General features: G+C 41.0%; 1 protein-coding gene across 10 annotated transcripts in view; it reads left to right on the top strand.

The window, feature by feature from the left end:
- The first annotated feature begins 2,499 nt into the window (after nucleotides 1–2,499).
- The window catches only part of NDFIP2 (Nedd4 family interacting protein 2), a 119,964-nt gene continuing 97,260 nt past the window's right edge, over nucleotides 2,500–25,203 (top strand). For 8 of the 10 annotated variants that reach the window (XM_048946419.1, XM_048946396.1, XM_048946387.1 and 5 more), the window contains exons 1-3: nucleotides 2,500–2,633; nucleotides 23,528–23,684; nucleotides 24,652–24,779. In XM_048946419.1, the coding sequence (XP_048802376.1) occupies nucleotides 2,598–2,633; nucleotides 23,528–23,684; nucleotides 24,652–24,779 (321 nt within the window). In that variant the 5' untranslated portion in view covers nucleotides 2,500–2,597. Of the gene's footprint in view, nucleotides 2,634–3,393; nucleotides 3,409–5,674; nucleotides 5,745–23,527; nucleotides 23,685–24,651; nucleotides 24,780–25,203 lie in introns of those variants that run through there. The other 2 variants (XM_048946406.1, XM_048946415.1) reach the window with 2 other exon arrangements.

Genomic DNA, 25,203 nt, shown 5'->3' with positions numbered 1-25,203 from the left:
ACCAAGAACTCCTTTGTTGGCTCAGTTGTACGGTAGGGCAAAGTTTAAACTGTTGCAAACTTAGTGACTAAAAGCAAATAGGTTTCTTCTTTCTCCAAACAAAACTAAAGGAATGTTTTTGTTTATCTGTTTGTTTTTCAAATTTCATTTTTACACCATTGTTTTCTTTATTATCATATTTTCTTCATACGATGAGCATGTTCCATAATCACAGCTCTTTTACAGTAAAAAATTTACTACATGATGCAGAAATCTGTGATAGCAATTGCTGCCACTGTACGCCCTCAAAATTTAAGGTCAAGCTGAAAACTTAAATATTAAAACTGATAGTCAAGTATTTTAGTCAACATGACTTGTTCATCAGAGTCCAAATTGTTCTGAAGTAGAAGTCTCACCTTCATGATATACTCAAAGTTTGTTTCAGTGCTTGCTGATTACTTTGCAATACAGATTAATAGTCAAAACCTCTGGAACCAGTCAGTTAAACAAAAAATACAGAGCTACCACTATTTTGAAAATACATAGATCTGCCAAAGATGTTACATGGGCACTTCAGAAGTTTACTTTTAGGAAATTTGTTCCTAAAAGTACAGAAGATGCTGGAAGTTAAATTTATTACATGAACAGTCTAAATTCCATTTGCCATGAAGTCTGGTAATACAATTATGAGATTTTCCTTACATTACATAATGGAAGCACTGAACAGTGCTCTGTACACACTCTGTGCACACTATTTTTAAAATCAACATGGCCTTTGCTACTTTACGAATGACTGTTCCTTTATAGGAGAGAATAATTAAACATAGTAACTTTCATTATGTGTATAGGCAGAGGAAAAAGGAGGAAATCCTGCAAGGACAATAATAACACTAATCCATTTCTAACCTATATTCTCCGCCAATTTTGTTTCCAGACTGCTAGGGCTTTTCATGCCCAACAAAGTTCTCCTGTGAAAAGCAGTAAGAAATGCAACAGAGCACTGCAGGTCCCACGTTCCCAAACCAGGCCAGCTGAGGTAGCTTACTGACTGCCATGTGTGCCAGAAGCTGCCTACAGGTGAGGCTTTATGCTGGGTCCACTGTGTGTCCTGCCCCTCTGCTTCATCATCATGCCCAGCTTTTCTCCCACCCTGCCCAAACACCAGCCCAGGAGCTCTCTCCACTTCTCTGATCTCCTGCACACACACATGCAAGGTTCAGGTGTACTCTCTCCTGGGTAAAAATCTGGGTAGAGGGCCAGGCCCAGAGAGTGGTGGTGAAAGGAGGTAAAGCTATCCGATGACTGATCACATATGATGTTCCCTAGGGGTTGGCATTGAGGCCAACCCTGTTTAATATATTTACTGATTATTTGGTAAAGGGAACTCAGGGCACCATCAGTAAGTCTGCAGATGACACTAAGTTGGCAGGAAGTGTCGATCTGCATGAAGGTAGGAAGGTCTTACAGAGGGATCTGGACAGGTTGGATGAATGGGCTGAAGCTCAACAAGACTAAGTGCCGGTCCTGTGATTTGGTCACAGCAACCCCATGGAATGCTACAGACTTGGGGTAGAGTGGCTGGAAAGCTGCATAGAAGAAAAGGACTTGGGAGTGTTGGTTGATGGGTAGAAAACAAGCCATCAGTCTGCTTAGGTGGCCAAGGTGGCCAATGGCATCCTGGCCTGTGTCAGAAATAGTTTCGCCAGCAGGAACAGGGAGGTGATTGTCCGCTTCTACTCAGCACTGGCGAGTCTGCACTTTGAGTGCTGTGTTCAGTTTTGGGCCTCTCACTACAAAAAGCCCTGGAGTGTGTCCAGAAAAGGGCAACAAAGCTGGTGAGGGGTCTGGATCACAGGTCTTATGGAGAATGGCTGAGGGAGCTGGGATTGTTCATTATGGAGAAGAGGTGGCTCAGAGGACCACCTCTCCCTACAAATCCCTGAAAGGAGGCCGTGGCAATGTGGGGGTTGGCCTCTCCTCCCTCATAACCAGTGATAGGACTAGGAAGAATGGCCTCAAGTTGCATCTGAGGAGGTTTAGGTTGGATATAGCAAAAATTTCTCTGAAAGAGTGTTAAGGCATTGGAATGGGTTGCTCAGGGAGGTGGTGGACTCACCATGCCTGTAGGTGTACAATAAACGTGTAGATGTGGCACTGAGGGACATAGTTAGTGAGCATGGTGGTGGTGGGCTCATGGTTGGACTAGATGATCTTACTGGTCTTTTCCAGCCTTAACGATTCTATGACTTAAAGCTCCTTGCAGCCTCTGCAGTGGTGTGCAGCTTTGTCTTGAGACCTCACCCCAAGTGGGTTGTGCCCCACGATTGCAAAAATATCTCCATCGCTGCAGATAGAAGTTGTGCCCTCAGATCACACAGACGCCACTGATGTGTAGCAGTTCGGCATCGATTCACCTCGCATGCGCGCCCGCCAGGCTCTGGGGGGTGGGGACAGCGCGTCACGGAAGCGGGCGGGATGGGGCGGTGCTGCTGGGCCCCACCGGGGCGGGGGTGGAGGTGGAGCGGAGGAGGCTCCGCCGCGGGGGGAAGGGCCGAGGCGGAGGCGGCTCTGGTGGAGCGGGTGGGGGAAGGGCGAGCGGTGGAGCTTCGGCGGCAGGGATGGAGCACCATCAGCCCGCCAGCCGCTACCAAGTGGTAAGCGCCGGGGCTCGCGTGGTGCTCTCCAACCGTTGGGTTTTTTCTTCCCCCGTTTTGTCGGCGGTGCGTGGCTGAGGCCCTCGGGGGCGGCCAGCACGGCCCGCCTGGGCGGAAAGCCGCCGTCGCCCGCCCCCTCCCCTCCTTCCGGCGGGGCCTCGTCCTCGGGTCGCCCGGAGGGGCTGCGGGTGCCGTCTGTCCTCCGCACGGCGCAGTTCCTGCGGGAAGGCCGGGGGCTGTCGCGGGGATCCGGCGGGGCGCGGGGAGCCGGGCGGCGCGTTACAGCCCTCCCCTTCGCGAGCGGTTCGTGGGGATGGGCCGCGGGGTGCGCGGGGCTCCGGCAGTCCGTGTGTGCAGGCACACGGGAGCCGGGGCTTACCGTGGTTAGCCTGCAGCCCCGTGTAAATGCTCCTTCGTTCCTCCTAAAGCGCGCTCTGTTTGGGAGTAAAGGCTTTTGAAATGGTGTGGGTGCAGTCAGTTTGCTTAGAAGTCTGTGTTTGATCCTTTGGTTCCTGTACTTCGTGGCTTTGCTGAGGGTATGCTACAGAACCCTGAAGCTTGCGTTACTGGCTGTGGTTTGGATTTTTGATAACAGACTTTTGCCTAAATCCTGGCTACGATGCTGTTTTTGGCACCTTGAACGGAGGAAACAGAAGTAATTACATCTACTGTGTTTTGCGACGCTCTGCGTGTCTGGGTCTGATTTACCCATTTCCCTGGACATCAATGTTGCCTTTGGGTCCAGGCCATAAACTCGTGTTACTTTTTATGTAACGTAAGTCAGTATTTATTTATCACATTGTTTCTAGGCTATAATGCTGAGAGTCATAAAAGGAAATCCCTTGTGTGGGTTCAGAGTGTTTCCATTGGGAGCCCTAGGGACTGTGTGGGGCTTCTGTCCTTGTGTGATGATACGTAGTGGTTGTCAAACAGCTGGCAAACATAGCAGCCTGTGACCTCAGAGGGGCAATGCATGCCTTCAGAGCAGCAGTGGGTCCTGAAGTGCTTTCCGAGTCCATGCATACTTTTTCCCATGCCACATGACTGTAATTTAGAGTCAGCAGAAGTCCTGGAGTCATTTCTTGCTCTTTGAAAAGGAGAAAGAAAATGCTGGCAGAGCTATTTCTTAAAAGCCTTCAAATGCTATGTCCTCCCTGAGGCCTGAAGTAACCTGGGTCTGTTTTAAAACCCCTTAGAAACTGTAGTTCTCTTACTCAAAGGAGTAGAAAAAAGCATTGGAGAATGAAACAGAGATAACTTGCCTCTTAATATTTTTGTTCTATTTGACTGGAACTTCCAGCCATGGTGCTGGTGCCCAGCGTTGGATAAATGCTTCCTGGTGTGGCCTTCCAAAAGGGCTGATCCTAATGTTAGTTGGCCCATTTGGTTTTCCATGTGCAGTAAGCTTTGTGGTTGGTTTAAGTCACTATTTTGTTATGGAAGTGTTCTCTGAAGCCTTCATAGTGACAACACTCTTTAGTTCCTTTGAAATTATTGTGAGTCATAATGAAACTGTAGTTTTAAACTGTAATTTTAAAATGTAGTTTTAAAAAAGGTTTAAAATACCTTACTCATTGCTATCCTGTAAGACCATGCTGTTTTATCTTCTCTTCAGAATATCTGACTGCCAGACACTGAGATTTTGGTAATGCTACTTATTTACTGTATTGAGTCAGAGAATGGTAGGACCTGACAGCTGCAAATGTAATCACCTGTTTATTCCAGCTTGTGATTTTGTTAGGAGGTATTTCCTTATGTAACATCTGTGACAGGTAGTAGGCAATAGATTACTGTAGATTTTATGGCTATTTAGTCATCTTTAAGGACAAAATACTGAGGTGGAATACTACTTAATGTGCTAACACTGCAGTATTTTTGTAGGCATACTGTTCTCTAGTGTTAAGTTTTTGAAAACTGATCAGTTCTGATGTATTCATTGTATATCTTTTTTTGTTTTGCTTCATGAAAAATAAGCACTCCATGCACTTCATCCTCCCACCCCCATTTTTGCCAATCTGCCTTTGCTTCTAACTAATCTTTCTTTGCTCTATTTAGTGCGAGTTCTCTTCTAAATCATAACAGAATTACTGGTTTACATCTCTGTGCCAGTGACAGTAGGACTTTTAGTGAAGTTAAGGGAGCTGTATTACTGCTGCCTCTTTCTGCTGGTGCTTTCTCTAAATACGTTAAACTGAAAGGCTTAAAGGTGGGTGCTTTAATTTTAAGCTTTAGATCACAAGCCACTCTTAAGACTTTGTTTCATATAAAGTCAGCCTTTGGTTTATCTTCATTGATTTACATGAAAATACCAGTGCTAAATTCTTGTTCTTTCTTTTCCTTTTTGAAAAACAAACAAACAAAAAAAAAAAACACAAAAAACCGCGACAGTTTAAGAACCTTCCGACGATACAGAGAAAGCTGCTATTTGGAATTGTAGCAAAGTGTTGTAAACGCAGAGCAGTCAGTAAATCAGCATTACGTAACTCTCTGCCGCAGGCGTGTGTGACTGGTATTGCTTTCTGCCCCCTCCTTTCTGTCCCTTCTTCATAGGTCAGAAAGACAACTAATTGATGGGTAAGAATTTGTCATGTCTCCCTGCAGGAATATATGACATCAGAAATAAGTTAGCCAATCTTGGTTTTCTTACTTTACTATACTTTTTTTTTTTCTTTCTCTTACTTACATACAACAATCCCTTCAGTACATGTCTTAAATTTTACATTATTTTTTGATGTTTTCAGCTGTTTCCCTTTCTTGTTTTCTTTTTTTTTTCTTTCTGTTTTCTGCTCCTTGTTGAACAGAAGGACTGAGACATCAGCATTAGGAGATTATAATGAAATTTACTCACTGAGTGATCGTTGTGATTCTTTTTACCTACTTGTTCTTTGTCATCTGACCTTAATTTGTGCATTGCTATCTTACTGTTTGAGATGTCTGCTCCTACTGCAGCTTGTTTGCACAAAAAGTGATACAAATGCTGCTTTGTGAATCCATACTCAAGCAAAGCAAAAGAAATGCTTTTTTTTTTTTTCCCCCTGCAGTGTGTAAAAATGAGTGAGCAACTAAGTACTAAAGCTTGGGATGGCCTTTTCCTGTGAAAGGATTTTTCAGGTAACTGAATCATGAGGGAGGACTTCAAATGCATGTCAGTGATTTAGGTGCATAAATCCCATTATAAGGTAAAGAATTTGTATGTTGAAATGTTTAAGAAATGTAATAAACTTCCCCCAAGTCCTTTTTGATTAAAGCTTTGGGTTGTTCTGGAATCAGATAGCCATGAATCTTTGACTTATTGTGGGGGAAGGACGGGGGCAAGGCTTCCAAAATCACAGCCTGCTATTGTACAGCACTGTAAGGATTAAAGACACTGGGTTGTGTTGGTTTTTTTTTGTTAGTTTGTTTTTTTGCAGAGATGCCAGTCTTATGACTGTGAAGTTGTATGTGCTTTTTAGAAACAGGATGAAGAGATCAAAGTTGATACCATAAACAATTTATTCTGATTAATTTGCCCGTATAGTGATACATGATGTGAATAGCTTTGCAATTATCTTAGCTGATGTTTAACGTTCTGCATCTCTTGTGTGGTGGGTTGACCTTGGCTGGCAGCCAGTTGCTAGCTGTGCTGCTCCTTCACTCCCCTTTCTCAGCAAGAAAATAAGATGAGAAACCTCATGGGCCAATATTAGGAGAGGGAGATGGCTCAGCAATTACCATCACAGGCAAAACAGACCTGACCTGGGGAAGACAAATTTACTGTTAATGAATAAGAGTAGAAGGAGTAGTAGTGAGAAATCAAACTAAAAGCACATGCTTTCCCCATCCATTCTTCTCAGGCTCAACTTCAGTTTTGATTCTTCTACCTCCTCTCTTAACCCTGAGTGGCACAGCAGGACAGTGAATGAGGCTTGCAGACAGTTTCTAGGAATTTCTCTGCTGCTCCTTCCTCAACATGCTTTGCTCGTACTCCTGTATGGGATCCCTCCCACAAGATGCCGTCCTTCCCAAACTGATCCTCCACAGGCTTCCCTTGGGTTGCAGCTCCAATATGGCTCCATACTATGGGATCTATCCTTCAGGAACTGCTCCAGCATGGGTCCCCATGGGCAGCAGCTTCCACAGCCTTCCTTCCCCATTGTGGCTTCTCTCTGACCAGCTCCTGAGTGGGCTCAGCATGGGCTGTGCCTCCTTCAGGTCTCATCCACTGCTGCCCTGTGGGCTCCTCCATGGCTGCATGTGGAGATCTGCTCCGTGTGGTGGTGCCTGTGAGTTTCAGGGAGACAGCCTGCTCTACTATGGGCCTCTCCTGGGCTGTGGGGAATGCTTGGAGCATCTTGGAGCATCACTGACCTGGCTGTCTGTGTGATGGTTTCCCTACATTTTCTCCTTTTTTACATTTGCTGTGCAGCGTTTTTTATCCTTTCATAAATCTGCTGTCTTGGAGGCACAATCAGTGTTAATGTTGCTTGTGTCTCAGCTTTGGCCAATGACACTCGCCTTTTGCATCCAGCTGGAGCTGCCTAAGTCTGGAATTGGGGTTGGGGGGGGGGGGGGGGGGGAGGGGCAGCTCCTACTCTCAGAGAAAACCCTCCTGCACTTCTGCACTACCAAAAACTTGGTGTGTAAACCCTGTAAATCTTAAATCCATTGTTACTGATTCTTTTCTCTTACGGTGTTACCTGGTTTATCCTTAGTTAAAGTCAAGTCTTTCAGTCTCAGGCGTGAAAATCAACCCATACAGGAAATGTGCACAAAGAAAACTTTCCTTTCTTGTCATAGGCTAAGGTTAGCTGTGGTTGGCAAATAAATAAAACCAAATATTCATTATTCTATGTCTTTCATTTAAGAACTCTATCCTAAAGGTAGTATATTTTATGTAGCATTTATTCTGTTTGGAAAACTCTTACCTAGTTGGTATTAGAACAGACTGAGCTAGCTAACGTGAGGGAAATTCTGTTGCTTTCCTCATATCTGATGGTGAAGTTGTAACTGGAAGATAAGATGCTACATTTAGGAGACTCAGTTTATGGTACTGAAGAATATTGAGTAAAGATGTATTAAGTGGTAAATTTTACTGTTGCTTGTCTACAATGGTTAAGCTGGCACTTCTAGTATACACACTTCTTATCCATTGATGATAAAGTCCTTTCAGTTCATTTTGTACTTGAAGGAGGGCTAAAACATATCCTATGAAATGAGGTAGTTTTTTTTTTTTAATAAAAATAGACTGTCCTTGCATCTTGTTTATTATTAAACTGTAAAAAATAACTTAAATTTTGTTTTTTTCTATCACACTTTTACTTGTGACAGAATTGTGTAATAAGTGGAGCATAGTGTTTCTTGAAGTTGTCTTAATGCTTTTATGAACACTTATGCTATTTTTGTGAATAATCTTGCTACAAAAGAAGACGAAAAATTGCAGATATTAGTGTGTTTTCCAATGCAGCAATGATGCAGTGAAAATTTAAAAAGTAAGGAAATTCAGCTTATTTTTCCAATTAAGTTTTTGAACACGTTTGTGTTTCATAAGAAACAAGGAAATAATGTTCAGGTCCTCCCTAAGCTAGCTCCTCTCTCGTTAAGGAGCTGAGATACAATACTGAGGTACAATCTTGTACATCAGTTACAAATTTTAAGCAGGGTAATCTAACTTGGTTTGTTGCCCTGATGGTGTTTTTGGGAGGGTGGCAGATGTAATACCCAGCTCTGTGTCTGTTTCACAGGGAGAGATGCTGTTTCAGTGACCCAGCAGGAGCAGTTGCAGACACAGAAGCTTGCTGCTGCTTTGTGGGTGCAGACTGTGGCATGTGGGCTGTCCCCATCTCTTTGGCGGGGAGGCAAAGGGAAGTAAGGTGGTTTTCATCAGCCCTGTGTTGAAAACAGATGAGTTATGTAGGACACCAGTGTTAGTGAACTGAAAAAAAGCTGAGTAGTAAAAAATGATAAAAATGTACCTGGGTTTACTCACGCTTGTTTCCAGAAGACTTTTTAGGCCTGAATTTAAGGTTGTGTCTGCACAAGGGAAATAAGAGGAAGAGATGGGAACAGCATTGTCCTTTCTGGTGGTAGCAAGCTGTTGTTTTGGATGAGCCTATTTTGTGAATCTGGGGTTTTTCTTAGGTTTCGTGAAAGAAAGATGTACCTGCTCTGAGCAGTGACACAAAACTGTGAAATGTAAGAGTAAAGCTAAAGTAAATGTAAAGAGTAAAGGCCATGTTGTGTAAATGTCACATCTTGTAAGTCCTATAATTCCTTTAAAAGGCAGAAGTTCGGTAACAGGAACAACATGCTTTCAAGTAACAGGGTTCTCAGCAGAAGATAGCTGTAAAGCAACCAATCATGTCTGCTCTGATCATGCTACATTAAAAACGAGGAACTTTAAGTTCTCTGTCAGCTCCTCTGAAAAATGAGGTAGAAACTACATAAGGAGAGCTTCAGAAAACTTGTACTTAAAAAGTGCTGTGGTAATACAGAATCGTATTATAGAATGGCCTGGGTTGAAAAGGATGACAATGACCACCTAGTTCCAACCCCCCTGCTATGTGCAGGGTTGCCACCCTCTAGACCAGGCTGCCCAGAGCCACATCCAGCCTGGCCTTGAATGCCTCCAGGGATGGGACATCCACAACCTCCTTGGGCAACCTGTTTCAGTGCATCATCCACCACCTGTGGAAAAACTTCCTCCTAATATCTAACCTAAGCCTCTCCTGTCTCAGTTTAAAACCATTCGCACTTGTTCTGTCACTGTCTACCCTTGTAAACAGCTGTTCCCCTTCTTGTTTATACACTCCCTTCAAGTACTGGAAGGCTGCAGTGAGGTCTCAGTGAGAAGGCTGGAGCCTTCTCTTCTCCAAGCTAAACAAGCCCAGTTTCCTCAACCTTCCCACATAGGAGAGGTGCTCCAGCCCTCTGGTCATCTTAGTGGCCCTCCTCTGGACCTGCTCCAAGAGCTCCATGTCCTTCCTGTACTGGGGGCCCCAGGCCTGGATGCAGTGCTCCAGATGGGGCCTCACAAGAGCTGAGTAGAGGGGGACAATCATCTCCCTTTCCCTGCTGGCCACCCCTTTTTTAACGTAGTCCAGAACACAGTTGGCCTTGTGGGCTGCAAGTGCACACTGCTGGCTCAAGTTCAGCTTCTTGTCCACCAGGATCCCCAAGTCCTTAAGTCCTTAGTCCCCAAGGGCTGCTCTCAAGGAGATCTCCCCCCCAGTTTGTATAAATTGCCCCAACCCAAATTATGTTAGCAGCCCTCTTTCAGATGGGAGGTGAGGTACTTAGGAAGAATGCCTAATTCTAAGCTATTTTTGAAACATTCTTCCTAATGACAGTGTTGACAGGAAAGGGAACATGACAACATTGCTCTTGGCCATCTATCAGCACTACTGCTTATCTGGAGGGGTCTCAGAGGATTGGAGGCTTGCTCTTGTGACTCCCATCTACAAGAAGGACTGTAAGGAGGATCTGGGGAACTACAGGCCTGTCAGCCTGACCTCAGTACGAGGGAGAGTCATGGAGCAAATGATCTTGGGAGAGATCAAATGGCAGGTGCGTGGTGTCCAGGGAATTGGGCCCGGTCAGCATGGGACCATGCAGGCAAGTTGTGCTTGACCAACTTCATCTCCTTCTACGACTGGGTGACCAGCCTAGTAGATGAGGGGAAGGCTTTTGGTGTAGTCTGTCTAGATTCCAGCAAAGCCTTTGATATGGTCTCTCACAGTATTCTCCTGGGGAAACTGGCTGCCCGTGGTCTGGACAGGTATACACTCCTTTGGGTAAGAAACTGACTAGAGGGCCGTGCCCAATGGGTAGTGGTTAATGGAGCAAGTTCAGCTGGTGACCCATTACAAGTGGTGTCCCCCAGGGGTCGGTACTGGGGCCCATCTTGTTTAGTATCTTGATTGATGACCTAGATGAAGGGATTGAGTGTACCCTCAGTAAGTTTGCAGATGACACCAAGTTGGGAGGTAGTGTTGATCTCCCTGCCCTTAGGCAGGCCCTTTAGAGGGGTCTAGATAAGCTGAATCTCTGGGCTGAGGTTCAACAAGGCCAAGTGTCAGGTCCTGTATTTTGGCCACAACAACCCCATGCAGTGCTACAGGCTTGGGCAGAGTGGCTGGATGACTGCGAAGAGGAAAGGGACCTGGGAGTGTTGGTTGATGCTCAGCTGAACATGAGCTGACAGTGTGCCCAGGTGGCCAAGAGGGCCAATGGCATCCTGGCCTGCATTAGAAATAGTGTGGCCAGCAGGAGGAGTGAGGTGATCATCCCCCTGTGCAGCACTGGTGAGGCTGCACCTCGAGTACTGTGTTCAGTTTTAGGCCCCTCACTACAGAAAAGACACTGAGGCCCTGGAGTGTGTCCAGAGAAAGGCAATGAAACTGGTGAGGGGTCTGGAGCACAAGTCTTATGAGGAGCAGCTGAGGGAGCTGGGATTGTTTCTCCTGGAGAAGAGAGGCTCAGAAGAGACCTCATTGCACTCTACAACTTCCTGAAGGGATGTTGTGGTGAAGAAGTGTTTGGCCTCTTCTCGCAGGCAACAAACAAGCAGGGAAATGGCCACAAGTTGTATCAGAGGAGGTTTAGGTTAGACACAAGGAAAAATGTTTTCTTTCAGAAAGTGAGAATGGCCTGGAATAGCCTGCCTGGGGAGGTGGTAGAGTCACCGTCCCTAGCAGTGTTCGAGAGGCATCTGGATGAAGAGCTATGAGATATGATTTAGAAGCTTGTGGTAGCAATGGTAACGGGAAGACGGTTGCACTAAATGATCCTACAGATTGTTTCCAACCTTGCGATTCTGTGATTCTATACAACTGGTCATGTTGTCATACCTAACTTCTTGTGACCTCATCTTCACTTTATTGTTGATTTGATCACAGTGTTGAGTTTCATAGTCTCCAAACCTCCTAGACTTATGATGATTAAGCTGATGTAGAAGGGAGAAATGAGCAAATGGGCCTGTACCAACACACCCACCACGAGCAAATAGTTTTTGAACTCAGAAGGAAAGTAAACCAAAGAGGAGATGAGCAAAAAGGAATGAAAAAGTTGGCAACTTGTTAGGCTAGAGAGGCACTGCCAATGCTTCCTACTCAAGCTGAGCTATTATACAGCCAAGACTGTGGGTTTGAGCTGCCTCAGGCTTGGTTCTCCCACTTCCTGGGCAAGCACTGTAACAGTTAGCATAATTTAGTAAAATGGGCGTCCCCTTTGCCAGCTGTATTCTTAATGAAAATGACTAATATCTTCTGTTTTGTGCTGAAGTCATTTCAAACCTCCTCAGCCAGGGCTCAGAGCACGTGTCAGGATGTGGATGCCTCATGGCTTGCAGATTTGTAATGAAAGTGGAAAATAATTTTCCAGTGTAACATTTAGCTGTTTATTCCACTTAAGCATTTCCATCATCTTAGACTGATTAGCTTATAACTGATACAGTCTAACTTTCCAATCACTCCATAACCAAACCATCATAGCATATCCTGAGTTGGAATTGGACCCATGATGGATCAAATCCAACTCCAATTAGATACCGAGTCACCCTCCAACCCTTTCTCTGACTGTACTTCGTCCAGCAGGGTTTGGAACAGGCACAATGATTTAGCGTTTAATCTGTAACGTAGACACAAAAAAAAAAAAAAGAAATCTGGTCATATCCTGTGCACTACTTCATTTGTTTGTAATCCCATTCTTCTTCAGTTACGGTTTGAGGTGCTTGGCAGAGATTTGTTATGTTCCTTCTTGTATAAAGCAACCTTTCAGGAAAAAAAAATAGAGCAGAGATCTCCGTCTCTAACTTCTTTGTGTTAACTTAACACGTTCATGAAAAGTTTGTCCATCTCAGCTCTGATGACTCTTTTGCCTTTTGGTAGTAACTGTTCATGTTGACTGATAGTAAGAGAGGTCAGGATCATGTCCTTGACAAAGCTGTATGTGTAACCTGAATTGTTGAAGTTGTTTTTGCTTTTCCTTGCTTAATCTGAAAGGATTATGTAGAACAGATCAGAGGAAAAGTTACGAACAGGAGGATGTTTATATTATCAATTATCTCTTTATTGCAGGGGGAAAAAAAACCCAGCTATATATGTATTTTTTTTTTTCCCAAAGTAGCACAAGTTCACACTGAAGCATTGCTCTTGTAGTGCTTAGCATGGTTGACACTTCACCGAGAAGTGAGGAATGCCTCAGACAAAGCATAAGACAGTTAGTATAAGCGTGCTGGGTGTTCCTGAGGCCTGTTGTACATATGATCATGGTATTTTGAATTAATTGCTGTTTTGGAATTTAAGAGAAACAGTACCTAAGTTATTTTGAATGTACCGAAGCATTAAGATGATATCCTGGGCTTCATCAGAAGAGGAGTGACCAGCAGGGACAGGGAGGTGATTGTCTCTCTATGCTCTGCCCTCATGAGGCCCCATTTGGAGTACTGCATCCAGGCCTGGGATCCCCAATACAAGAAAGAGAAGGAGCTGTTGGTGAGGGTCTGGAGGAGTGCTATTAAGATGATTAAGGAGCTGGAGCACCTCCCCTAACGAGGCTGAGGCAACTGGGCTTGTTCAGCCTAGAGAAGGCTGTGGGGCGACCTCATTGCAGCCTTACAGTACCTAAAGGGAGCCTATAAACGGGAGAGGAGTCAGCTCTTTGAAAGAGTAGATAGTGGAAGGATGTGGGGAAATGGTCTTAAATTGAGGGAGGGAAGATTTAGGTTGGATGTCAGGGAGAAGTTCTTTACAGAGGGGGTGGTGAGGTGCTGGAACAGGCTGCCCAGAGAAGTTGTGGATGCCCTGTCCCTGAAGGTGTTCAAGGCCAGGTTGGATGGGGCCCTGGGCAGCCTGGTCTACTATTAAATGGGGAGGTTGGTGGCCATGCCTGCAGCATGGGGAGGGGAAAAGAGGGGGGTTGGAGCTTGATGATCCCTGAGATCCCTTCCAACGTAAGCCGTTCTATGACTCTATAAAGACTTTCTTTTTTAAAGTCCAGAGCTGAGATTGGGGGGGGGGGGGGGGGAAAGGCACTAAATGAGTAGTATAAACAGTTAGAAACAAGACTGATGTAAACTGTTAATATTAAAAAACTATACCAAATTCTACAATGAAAAAACATTTAAAAAAAAAAAAAAGGGTAGGTTATCAAAGCCCTGCGTTGTTCGGCTACATCTGTCAAACAGCGGCCTGCATTCCTTCCTCAGTGTCTGTTACTTTTATGTACTTCCTGTGGTTTAGAGGTAGCACTAGTTTGGTCACCTGCTGCTCCCTTCTGAACAGTTCAGCTTCCTCCTAGAATGCTAAGCTCATTTGTTTAGTTTGACTAGTTCAACTAGTAACAAACGTGATCTGCCTGCTTCTAGATGTCTGTATCATGTCAGTATCAAAAGTCTGGAGACTTGTCCTTTCAGGCCATGTTTTATGCGGACTTGCTTTAAAACCTTTAGTCAGTACTCTAAATCTATCTCGCAATAGGGATGAAAAAACTCGGTGCTCTTTATTGAGACATAAAATAATGCATTCTTTAAAGAAAGGGCCTGATGTTCGTTTGTGCTGTGCTTGTCTTATTGAAGCTGTGAGTCCTCTGGTGGATGGAGAATGTTAAGACCTCTGCATGTAATACTGATATCTTCAATTGAGGAGCTTGAGTAGTCCACATTACAAAAACAACGAACTATGCTCAAAAAGTCAGGTATGATTGACCCGTTAATAAGAATAGTGTGTTCTTTACCAGTATAATAATTTATGGAATCATAGAAGAATCCCAAGTTGGAATGGACCTGTAAAAATCATCGAGTCCTACTCCTGTCTCCGCAAAGTACCACCCAAAATTCAAACCCGATGTCTGAAAGCGTTGTCCAGATGCTTCTTGAACTCTGACAGTTTTGTGCTGTGACCACTGCCTTGGAGTGCCTGTTCCGTGCCTGACATGCTCTGGTGTAGAACCTTTCCCTGACACCCATCCTGCCCCTCCCCTGACGCAGCTCCACGCCGTTCCCTCGGGCCCTGTCGCTGTCACACAAAGCAGAGCTCAGAGCTGCCCCTCTGCTTCCTGTGAGGAGCTGCAGCCACCATCAGGCCTCCCTTCAGCCTGCCGTGCTCTGGGCTGAGCAAACCGAGGGACCTCAGCTGCTCCTCATATGTCTTGGCCTCTAGACCCTTCGCTGTCTTTGTAGCCCTCCTTTGGACACTCTGATTTTCTGACTTATATATTTTGTTAGTCTTTTCATTTTGGGACTGTTCTGTAGTGTTGAGTAGAAAGCTCCTGCTTGACTAGCTTCTTCAAGTACAGAAGAGATAAAGCCTCAGTGTTGTTAATAAAGTTGGGACTTGGGATGCTTTTCTTAATATTTTACTCTATACTTTTTACAGCTGCTTACTTACTGTAATGTAGGAGACAAAAACTGGAGTCTTATTTTTCCAGACACTTTTCAGTCAGGCACTTGAGGTGAAACTTCATGCTTTCTGCAGTTTAGTTACCACAATACTTCTCCAGAATGGGGGTGGAAGTAGGGAAACCCAACCAGTAAACTATTCTTTTTTCTTATTCTTCCCTCCATCACCACTGAGGAAGATGCGTGTGAGCCATTCTACTGCACTTGGACTTCAAGTGGAACATGCAGCTTAACATTTACAGAAATGCTCAGGATTTTGAATGAACCTTGAATTTCTTGGCTTGGATAGACGTAGGCTAACATAGAGGCTGGATATAACTATTGAACATTGAGATTGCTATTGGTGGCAGCCCTGTCCGTTGCCCAATTCTACAGGCTTTCCTGTTCCTGTTTACAGTTCACGGGTTTTTTGTGTATTTAGAGTGGTGAGAATTTACTTAATGAACTGATTCTGCGAAGTGGCTTGTAAGTCAGGATGTCACACTTGGATTTCCCAGTTAATCACTTGTTGCTGATTTGCCAAAGCTGTTTGTTAGTGGTAGCTGCCACCAGATCCTACAAAGCATTGCCCCTTATCAGGAAAAATACTGAGGAGAAAGAAGCATCGTTATATGAAAGCTGGGAACTGCTTTAATGTTGGAACTTTATGAAGTTTTCGTCTCTCACAAGAACTGCCTAGTGAAGGTACAGAATGTAAAGGGAAGCAACTGTCTTGAAGGCACAGTCTAAAATGAGTGGTGGGAGTTGGAAGTGACTAGTGCTTGCAAAGTCATCAAAGCAGCAGAAAAAACAATTGCAGAACTGTTATTTCACAAACGAGGCACAAAGCATTAGATTCAGAAATGCAAATTCATGCATATAGAATCCATGACATGCTAAATGGAATAGGCAGAGATGGGCCCTTTACCAATCATGATATAACAGCTGTGAGTATTACGGAAGTTTGAGTGAAGTGGATGGCAAGTACGTGACTAAGGTTTGTGTACTCCATGTGTCTGTTGATGGTTGTACTGGAAATGGAACACTTCCTTAAACTGAAAAAGTAACATGCTTTTTTTTTTTTTTTTTATCCTAATAGCTTCATATTTTACATTTCTATTTCTAGCTAGGAAGAATTCAAGGAGGTCTGTCTGTTCAAGTCAAGTGGTCTGTCTGGTCAAGTCTGTTCTTTTTTTGTTGTTGTTGTTTTTTAAAGTAGAATTCAGACCAGCTTCTTCAAGCTGTTCTTGAGTTCGCATTTGACTACATGGAAGGCTACATGGTTCTTGGTGATCTTTTTAGTAACTTCAAAATGCTACATTAGGACAGAATTGCAGTTTGTTACTGTGTACAAGCTTTGGAATAAGCCTTACATATCATTCTAGAAATATTTTTACACTCATGCTTAAAATTTTCAAAGGAACTCTCTTCACTAATACTGAAGACACTGGTTCTTTGTTGGCAGACTTTACAGTTAATTCCTATAATCATACAGTAGGAAAAACTCTTGGAGACTGCCTGACTTGAAATTTTGCAACAAATATGAAATATATATCGGTTTGAATCATACCAAAATTGCAGTGTTTGCAATTCTGAGTAATAGAAAAGGAACTTCAGTAAGAGGTAAGTAAAGTGATTTAAGTCATAGAGTCATATAATGGCCTGGGTTGAAAAGGATCTCAAAGATCATCCAGTTTCAACCCCTCTGCTGTGGGCAGGGTTGCCAACCACTAGATCAAGCTGCCCAGAGCCACATCCAGCCTGGCCTTGAATGAAGTCTTAGAACTCTTCTAACAGCATATATTCTGATACTGATGCATAATGCTGTCATCTACTGTCATTTATTAACAGGGCACTGTTAATGGGGAGATGGGAAAGATCTCAGACGTAGGATACAAATGCAGATGTGCATGTTGTGCTGTCAAATGTGTAATAGTTTAAATTTGGATTATAATCCATTAAAAAACTAACAAGTAAATTTAAATATGTAGAACAGCAACTGTGCAGATGCACATTTTTGGTCCAGAAAGCCCTGATCACTATTTCTAATTCCTGTCCTTCCCCCACATGCTGATATGTTTCTTAGAAGAATACCTTCAAAAATCCAGTAGTCTAGATTTCTAGTTAAACAGAACTCGCTAAAATGATTTAATTATTTCCTAAGTTAGGTGCCTATAAAGCATTTTCAGTGGCTATGGCTCTGTTCATTTTTGCATGGGACGTCTAACTTTGGTGGAAGAGCCATCTTGTTGCAACATATTTTTCAACAACATTCATTATAAATCTCTTCAGATTCTTTTTGGTAGAAATTTGCCTCCAGAGGTTGTGGGTTTCCATGGTACCTAATCCTTATTTAGCAGACACATTTGGTATTTCTACACAGCTGTGGAATGGCAGCAATGGACTTCTGTTCTGCTTTTCTGCTTCTACTGCAGATTTTACATATTTGACCTTATATCATAGTGACTGCTGTTTGTACAGAGATGTGTCATTTTAAAGACAAATTAAAACCTAACCAAGAAAAGAACAAACAAAAAACTGTCAATAAATTTCAGTATGCAGTAGTTGAGACTTGCAAGGGATTTGATGTTGGGGATATAATTGCTTGGATCTGCTCTGTGCACTTCAGGATGCTGATTACAGTTTTTGAGTTGTAGCTAAGAACAAAGTAATTAAAAGCAAAAGGTTGCTGGACTTCTAGAACGTACTGAAGTGCCCTATAATCTTCACTGTGTAGTGTTTTATTGTTTATTAGAATATTTTATTGTCTTCAAAGATTCACTTTTTTTTTTCCCTGGAGTTCTGTGGCTGGTGATGTGTGTTTCAGGAGAATGCACTTGATGATGAATTACATGGATCTTATTGGAGTTCATTGATCTTAACACTTAAATGGCATTTGTAGGGTAATGGTGTGGGTTTTATGCTTATGTTTCTAATAATGAGACAGCAGTATGCTATAGTGTGAACTGTTGACCACTGTGTTATTTCCTTTGTTTTTTTACCACTCAAGAGTCCAAAGGCTATCACTTCACTATTGGCAAATAAGTAAACTTATTTTTATGCTACTGAAACTGGAAAAAAAACAAACAAGCAATGCAAGATGCAGTTACAAGGCTAGCATTTAATACACAACTCATATGTAGCCTAATGAGATTGTTTGTATGTAGATGTAACATTCTAATTCAAAGCCAAAATTTCTTGTGAGTAGTACCTTGCTTGTAGGGAAGAGTTTTTAGTATAGATTAGCAAATCATTACCAGTAATGATATAATAAATATATATATTATATATATAATAATTATATAAATTATTAATAATAATATAAATAAAATATACAATATTAATAATAATATTGTTAATAATACATTAACACTATTATAATTAATAATATATTATATTATACATATAAATAAAAATATATAAATATATATATATAATAATAATAAATAACGATAGTAATAAATTAGGTGCAATACACCTCAAAAATTTATAGAAAAAGGGGAGAAGCTTCCTCAAATGTGATGGGAGAGAGATGACAGAGTTTTTATTCTGAACCTGCTGTTGGTTCCATCTCTAATATTTAGTATGTTCAAATTCTTGTGGAACAAATGCTTGTGTAGCAGTATGGAAGAGGCCCTGAATCTAATGCAGAAGTGTTGAAATAGTTGTCGTGCACTGCGGAGGCAGTGTTAAGATAAGTCCTCTGCAGCACTAGAAGCTGTGGTAAGTGGATAGTTCTGGTTGACCTTTTGCCATCTGAAACTTTAGGAAATGATAAATGTAGAAGTGTTAACTTCTGCTCAGGGAAAACGATGAACCACTGTTGCTGTGAGTGTTTTTTGTAGAGCAAGTGTACCAATTGACTGGCTTAGCATACAGAATTTGAACTCATGTGATCTTATATCCATTTGAAGCATAATGTAAGACCTAGTGTTATGGAGCTTTTATGTTTTGTATTTGTTTGAACACCATTGGAAAGAACTCGCGAGTCAATCAGCATGAGGTCAAACTGGAAGCCAAGCTTACTGAAGAATGCAGTAGTAATATCATGCAGGTGAGAATGCTGTTGAAGATCTCTGATGGCCCAGGCAGAACAATTACTCCTAAAACTTATGCAATAAGCTTACCTAAAAGTCAGGCATCGCTAAAATGCATATCAATGCATTACCAATACCATACCAATAAAGGTATAAAAGAAAACAGAAAAAACAGGCTTGTTTGATGGCTCCTTACAGAATACTCCAACATAAAATTTACAAGAAGTGGCTTAAGAATTGTGAGTATTTACAGCTAGAATGATAAACACTAGTCATCCCAAGAGCAGAACCTAGCTTTTGTTAGTGGGGAATCAAGTGCTGTTTCCTGCTCTCTCCTCAAGGCAGTAACTTCAGCTTTTCTCTTCCTATTATACTCCAGAGGAAGACAAACAAAAACAAAAAGCAGAACCTGCTCTGGGTAGGCCAGAAGTTCCGCTTATGCCAACAGGGTAGGCACTTGTGAGAACACAGTATCAATACTTTTACCTGCCTCGCTCACGGGGTGCTGATCCTCCTCTAGTGTGTCACCAGTTCACTTGAAATCTGTAGGAACCCAACTTTCCTTGAGCTTCTCCCTTCTCGTTTAATTTTGGCTTATGCTGGCTGGTAAATTTAGAAGTTATTTCTGGAGGCAGGGGAAGAAGGGGCCTAACATGCCGCATAGGTTTCATTTCCATAGAAACCAAGCTAAAATATATTCAGAAGGGAACAGAAAATGTCTGTTTGAGGTATTACTTAAGCTATGTACCTTTTCAGCATTTCGCATTACAAGTTTAAAAAAAAAAAAAAAAAAGAGAGAGAGAGACCTGGAAACTTTTCCAGTAGTAAGATTACTTTTCCTGCTATTTTAATTAAGAGTACAGAGAAGTTACAGCTCATCTGCTAAAAAAAATTGTGGAGTTGTAAGCATTACAGCTGCTTTTGCCGTGATGAAGGTGCTTTACATCTTAGTTTGTACACATTGTATCTGGCTGACAACATGAGCTTTACGATTAAAAAGGAATATTTTATAGCTTAAGAGAAATTAAATCTATATGCAAAGTGTTTCAACCCCTGCTTTCACAGCCCTTGAACTGCAGCGCACTGAAGGCTGAGGAGTCATAATGCATGCGTTTTTCAAGCTGTATTTATCTTAGCACAGTTAAAATTCAGTGCTAGATACAAAAGCAATGGCTCTTCTGATGACAGCAGCTCAAAATGTCTGGAGACTACCAGAGGTTCTGTGCCTAAATATTGTGGGAAATATGGGTATCTTCATTTTAGCATTTCATTCTCATCATAAATCACTTCTTTAAGCAAGTACTCCTTCTCTTCCTTTCCTTAAATCCTCTTTTTTTTTTCCTGTGTAGTTGTTTCCAAAGTAATCAGCTACCTGCAATACCTGAAATCCACTGACACTTTAAAGAGATTATGAGCCAGAAGGTGGTGTTTGGTTAAGAGCCCTTTACTGAGGGAATTGACGTGTGCTTCTATCCATAAGCCTTTTAAAAAAAAAAAAAAAAAAAAAGAAAAGAAAAATCCCACCAAACGAAGCCTGAAAAGACAGCCTTTCTCTTTGCTTATGTTGTTCTTTTGCTGACAGAATGATGTTTCAGATTTTTTGAAAAAAGCACTGGAATATAACATAGCAACAGCTCATGCCCTGTACAAAACACTGACACCATTAGAGTTATGTTTTCTGATGAAGTGAATTCAAGTAGAGCATGTTTACTCTAGCTAGCTTAAAATACCAATGGCAGACTTTACTAATAGATTTTATACATCTTTTAAAAGATACCGTTTCCCATTTTGTAAAATGATCTGTAATATGTATTTAATTTCAACAGCACGTTATAGGTATTATAGGAATCTTACTTAAAAATATATGCTGTGTATGGCATACAGTTGTTGCATTACAAAGAACTTGATACACTACAGAATGTCTGACAGATCTGTAGAGTAGATTACAGGATAAATTGAAATGTTTAGTCCCTGTTTATGAGTCATACAAAATAAAGACCAGAACTGTGCCCTTTCTGTGCACTACAGGTCATAACAGGACTCTTTTGAATAGAGCCTTTAGTATGGAGTTCCTCTGCTTATTAGTTAATCTTTCTGTTGCAACAGAATGCATTGTTAATGCTGTCTATGAAGGAAAGAAATATTAGTTGCATATTCTCCCACTATAATGTTGCCTCTGTCATTTGTGAGTGCTTCTGAATCTCAAATTTGGAAAAAAGTAGCTTCCAAGAAATAAGGCGGAAGAGATAAAATTAGTTTTTTCCTGGTGAAGGCAAAATGAGTACTGAGCAGTGCTGTGCTCCTTGCCCAGTGGCTGTTGTGGATCTTTGTGCATCTGTAGTATGGTCAGAGGGCAAGCTGTGCATTGACGGGGAGGGAAATAAAATACCAGAACACTTACTGAAATGGAGGGTGAGAGGAGAGGAGGAATGAACATAACCAACAGAACCCTGTTACCCAGGCTTTTTTGCTTGGCCTTTTTTTTTTTTTTTTTTTTTTTGCTTGCTTGTCTGTACACCAGTAACACGTATCCCAAATACCTTTTGACATTTCATGTACCAGGTGTTAACACAAAAGGGTAGTAATTTTCTTTGTCTCATTACTAATTTAATTACAACTTTATTTTAAAGTGATTTTGTTGGCTGTATCTGTTTCAGCACTGGATTTTTCTTGTGAATGATTGTACTTAATTTAGAACCATGTTTCTATTTCTATTTTTTTCCTGACCTGTTTTATCTTTTTTAGAATCAAGTGTTTTGTCTTCTCATGTGCTTTCTGTATCCCTAAATATATTAGGTTATTTTGAAATGGTTTTCTTTTCTCTGACCTTAACTACTATGAATAGCTTTGCATATTTCTCAGTTTACTGCTTTTTCTGGATCGCTGATTAGATGTTAAATGACCTAATTGCTCAGTACCCAAAAACGTGCAATAACCTCTATCAGTTCTTTTGAAAGTGACCTTTCTTTATTAGTCTGTGCTTGTGATTAGTGTGCGTATGTGTGTATGTACTTATGCATATGCTGATGTATGTGGAAACTTACATAAGCTTGCTTATGCTTGCATAGCTTAAGCTTGTACTTCATGTTTGGGTAAAGCCTTCCCTATTTAAGTTGTTTGAGAATAACAGTTTTTGAGGGAGTTCATGGAAGAAGGCTATAACAAATAACTATCCCTTTTGACTTTTGACACGTTTGGAGAGAGTATTTGTAGCAGAAGTCAAATGAAAATTGCAAGAAACTACTTCATTAAATTCTTCTGAAGTATTTTTTTATTTCCTTTGAACTATCTTTTTAATTTACGTGCCTTTTGTAGAATGTCGTATTTGCTTCTAATTTCTGTTATCACTAGTCTAGAAAGAATAGCACAGAATTTATAACCTCCAGAACTTTGAACTGTTGATATAAAGAAATTATTGGTAAGAGTGTGGCACTACTTAGCAAAGCTTTTTGAGTGCTCTTCTGAAAGTAATCTTTTCCAATAATTTGATTGCACTTTGTTTAATGGAAAAATGACCCATACTCTTAATAATTATTATTATTTTTGCTAGGACAACTATATTCTGTAAGATGGTTTTTAGTTCCTGAAAACAGAACCTCTTCAGTCTTAGATCTCTTCAGTGTGTTCATCTGACTTGAGTTTTAAATATGGGTGCTTCAGTAGTAGTTCTCTAGGCATTGTGGTGTTCATGCTAGCATGAGCACTAGTATATACTAGTACTTCTTTTGTTCCAAGTGTGTACTACTCGTAATATTCTAAATGGTATAAATTTAGCTAAAAATAATCAGACATTCTGTCTTAAAGAAAAGATCTGTAAGTTGATGGATCTGAATTTGATGGTTTTAATTACTGTTCTTGCTTATTCTAATTCTCATTTCCCCATAAGCTTAACTGTATAGATCCTTTTTTAGCTATATTTAAAGAAGCAAAAGTCCAAGCAAGTTAAAGTTCTATAGGAGAAGGATTCTTTCCAGAGTGTAGAAAATGTGGAATGTTTTAGAAAGAATTTGGATGAAGTTATTTGATGAAATACAAGAACAGAAAGATCACACTTATGCAAGTAGTGTTATTTTTACTGTAGCAATGGAGAAGCAATCAAAAAATAGCGTTGCTCACTTGTATTTTAAAATGGAGTAAAATATTCTTACGAACAAATGTAAGAAAAAATAAACTTTAAACTACTTTCTATTTCTATCTTCCTAATATTTTAAACATTCACTTTCCTATAGAGATAACATTAAAAATGCAATTTTCTGAAATTATGTGAACATCACATTGAGCAGAAGTTACCCGTTTCTGGAAGAAGGGAAAATAAAGAGTCATTTAAGGCTGCTTTTGACTGTTTGCTTAAGAAGTATTTCACTGGGTTCCTTAGTGATCGCAGGCTGCGTTTGTAAATAATTTTTGGCTTTGTTGAAGAGTGTTTTTCTTTCTTGATGATAGGTCTGCAAGTTCAAAGTTATCAGGCAATTACCTCCATGACTCTTGTGTGTTTTTCTTCTAAGCTTCACAATGAGGATGACCCTCCTGAATCTTCAGTGGCTGAGCAGCCTTCTACTTCTACAGAGACGACACAGACTCCTCAGACAGCAGCCTTATCTGAAGCAGATACCTCCCCACCACCTTACTGTAGCATAGGCGTAGAAGCAGCTGCAACCTCAGGTATTGTTCTTACATACAACAGCTTGTCAGAGAGGCGTGTGTATGAATCAGCACTTGATCAACCTGGTACGTGCTGCAGTATTTTTTCTGCGCACGCAATTGCAGCAAGAAGTGAGGCTTTCATGCACAGCCCTTTGTTAAATTTGTTCAGTAGAAGCATGCTTCTAAATTATGCTGATTGTTCCAAATTACTTGACTAAAGGGTTGTTCATTAATTAGTGTAATGGTTAGCTTTTATTTAAGTCTGTGTGTAGTTCAGTTCTACATTTAATCTATGTACTTCACTGCTCATTATGAGAACTCATTAGCAATTTTTATTACTCTTTTAACTGCCACCTCCACCCTTCCCTGAAAGCCAAAGGATGTGCCATGTGTGGTGGAAAATACTGCCATGAAAAGATGGGTTTTGCTTTAAATGCTCTTGAAGAAAATTAGAATGAAAAATGTAGAGCTTTTTATTCACTACTCCATTTCTGATGAGGTTGTGACTTTCCTTTAGGGTATAGGACGCTTAACAGCAGACAACATCAAAGTCCTTGTTTAAGCATAGTTGCCTAAATTTGCATTTCACATTCACCAAATAAATGTTTCAGAATTACTCTGACCTAGGTCTTTAATGTTGATTAAACAATTTTTTTTAGTATATTTCTTTGCATGTCTCTTGTATGATAAAATGACTTGATTGGAATATCTGAACATATAACTAGGCTCATGAATTCTTTTTCTAACTTGTTTGATTCTTGTAGCATCAAGATTAAAAAGCAATTAAAATAACCATTAACTTGTTCACTTTAATTCTATAAAAATACATTTTTTTTCTCAAAAATTCTAAGAAATTGAGCTACAAATCTGAATTTCAGCCTCTTGAAAGAATGCACTTTAAAGTTCAGTAGTTTGTGCTCTTAAATCTTATTTTTTTATATCTTTCTAGTTTAAAAATGCATAATGACCTCTTTATTTTGAACAGAAACACACAATGAATTTTATCCTGTACCACCTCCATACAGTGTAGCTACCTCTCTTCCTACTTACGATGAAGCAGAGAAGGCCAAAGCTGCAGCAATGGCAGCTGCTGCAGCAGAAGTTACCCAACGTGTAAGTAAAGCAGTTCTTTGTTTCAACTTTATACAACTTGTAAGACTAATCTAATGATTTATAATAAGAAGGACCATCTCATGGCCTACTCACTAAAAATAATTATGGGCAGGTGATTTTAATTTTTTATACATTCATTTTTTTATAGGTAGTGTAAGTTACTACTAGAGAAGTTGTACAGTGTTTGCACTCTTGAGGCTTAGTAGGTGGTTAAATATTTCTGAAAAACCATCCATTGCCCTGTTTTGATAGTTTATTCAGTATCTTGTCATATTTTAATTAAATATCCACTGATAATGTCAATTTCTAGAACTAGTGCTGATATTGAGTGTTTCATATGCTTAAAAAAAAAAAATTAGTAAAGTAAGCAGAACTTCGGAAAGGAATGAAATTCTCACTGTCTGGAAGAGCTGAAACACCAAAC

This window comes from Lagopus muta, chromosome 1 (assembly GCF_023343835.1).
Source record: "Lagopus muta isolate bLagMut1 chromosome 1, bLagMut1 primary, whole genome shotgun sequence".
Lineage (NCBI taxonomy): Eukaryota > Metazoa > Chordata > Aves > Galliformes > Phasianidae > Lagopus > Lagopus muta.
The sequence above is the reverse complement of the archived record's forward strand: the minus strand, read 5'-3'. Positions and strand labels throughout refer to the sequence as shown.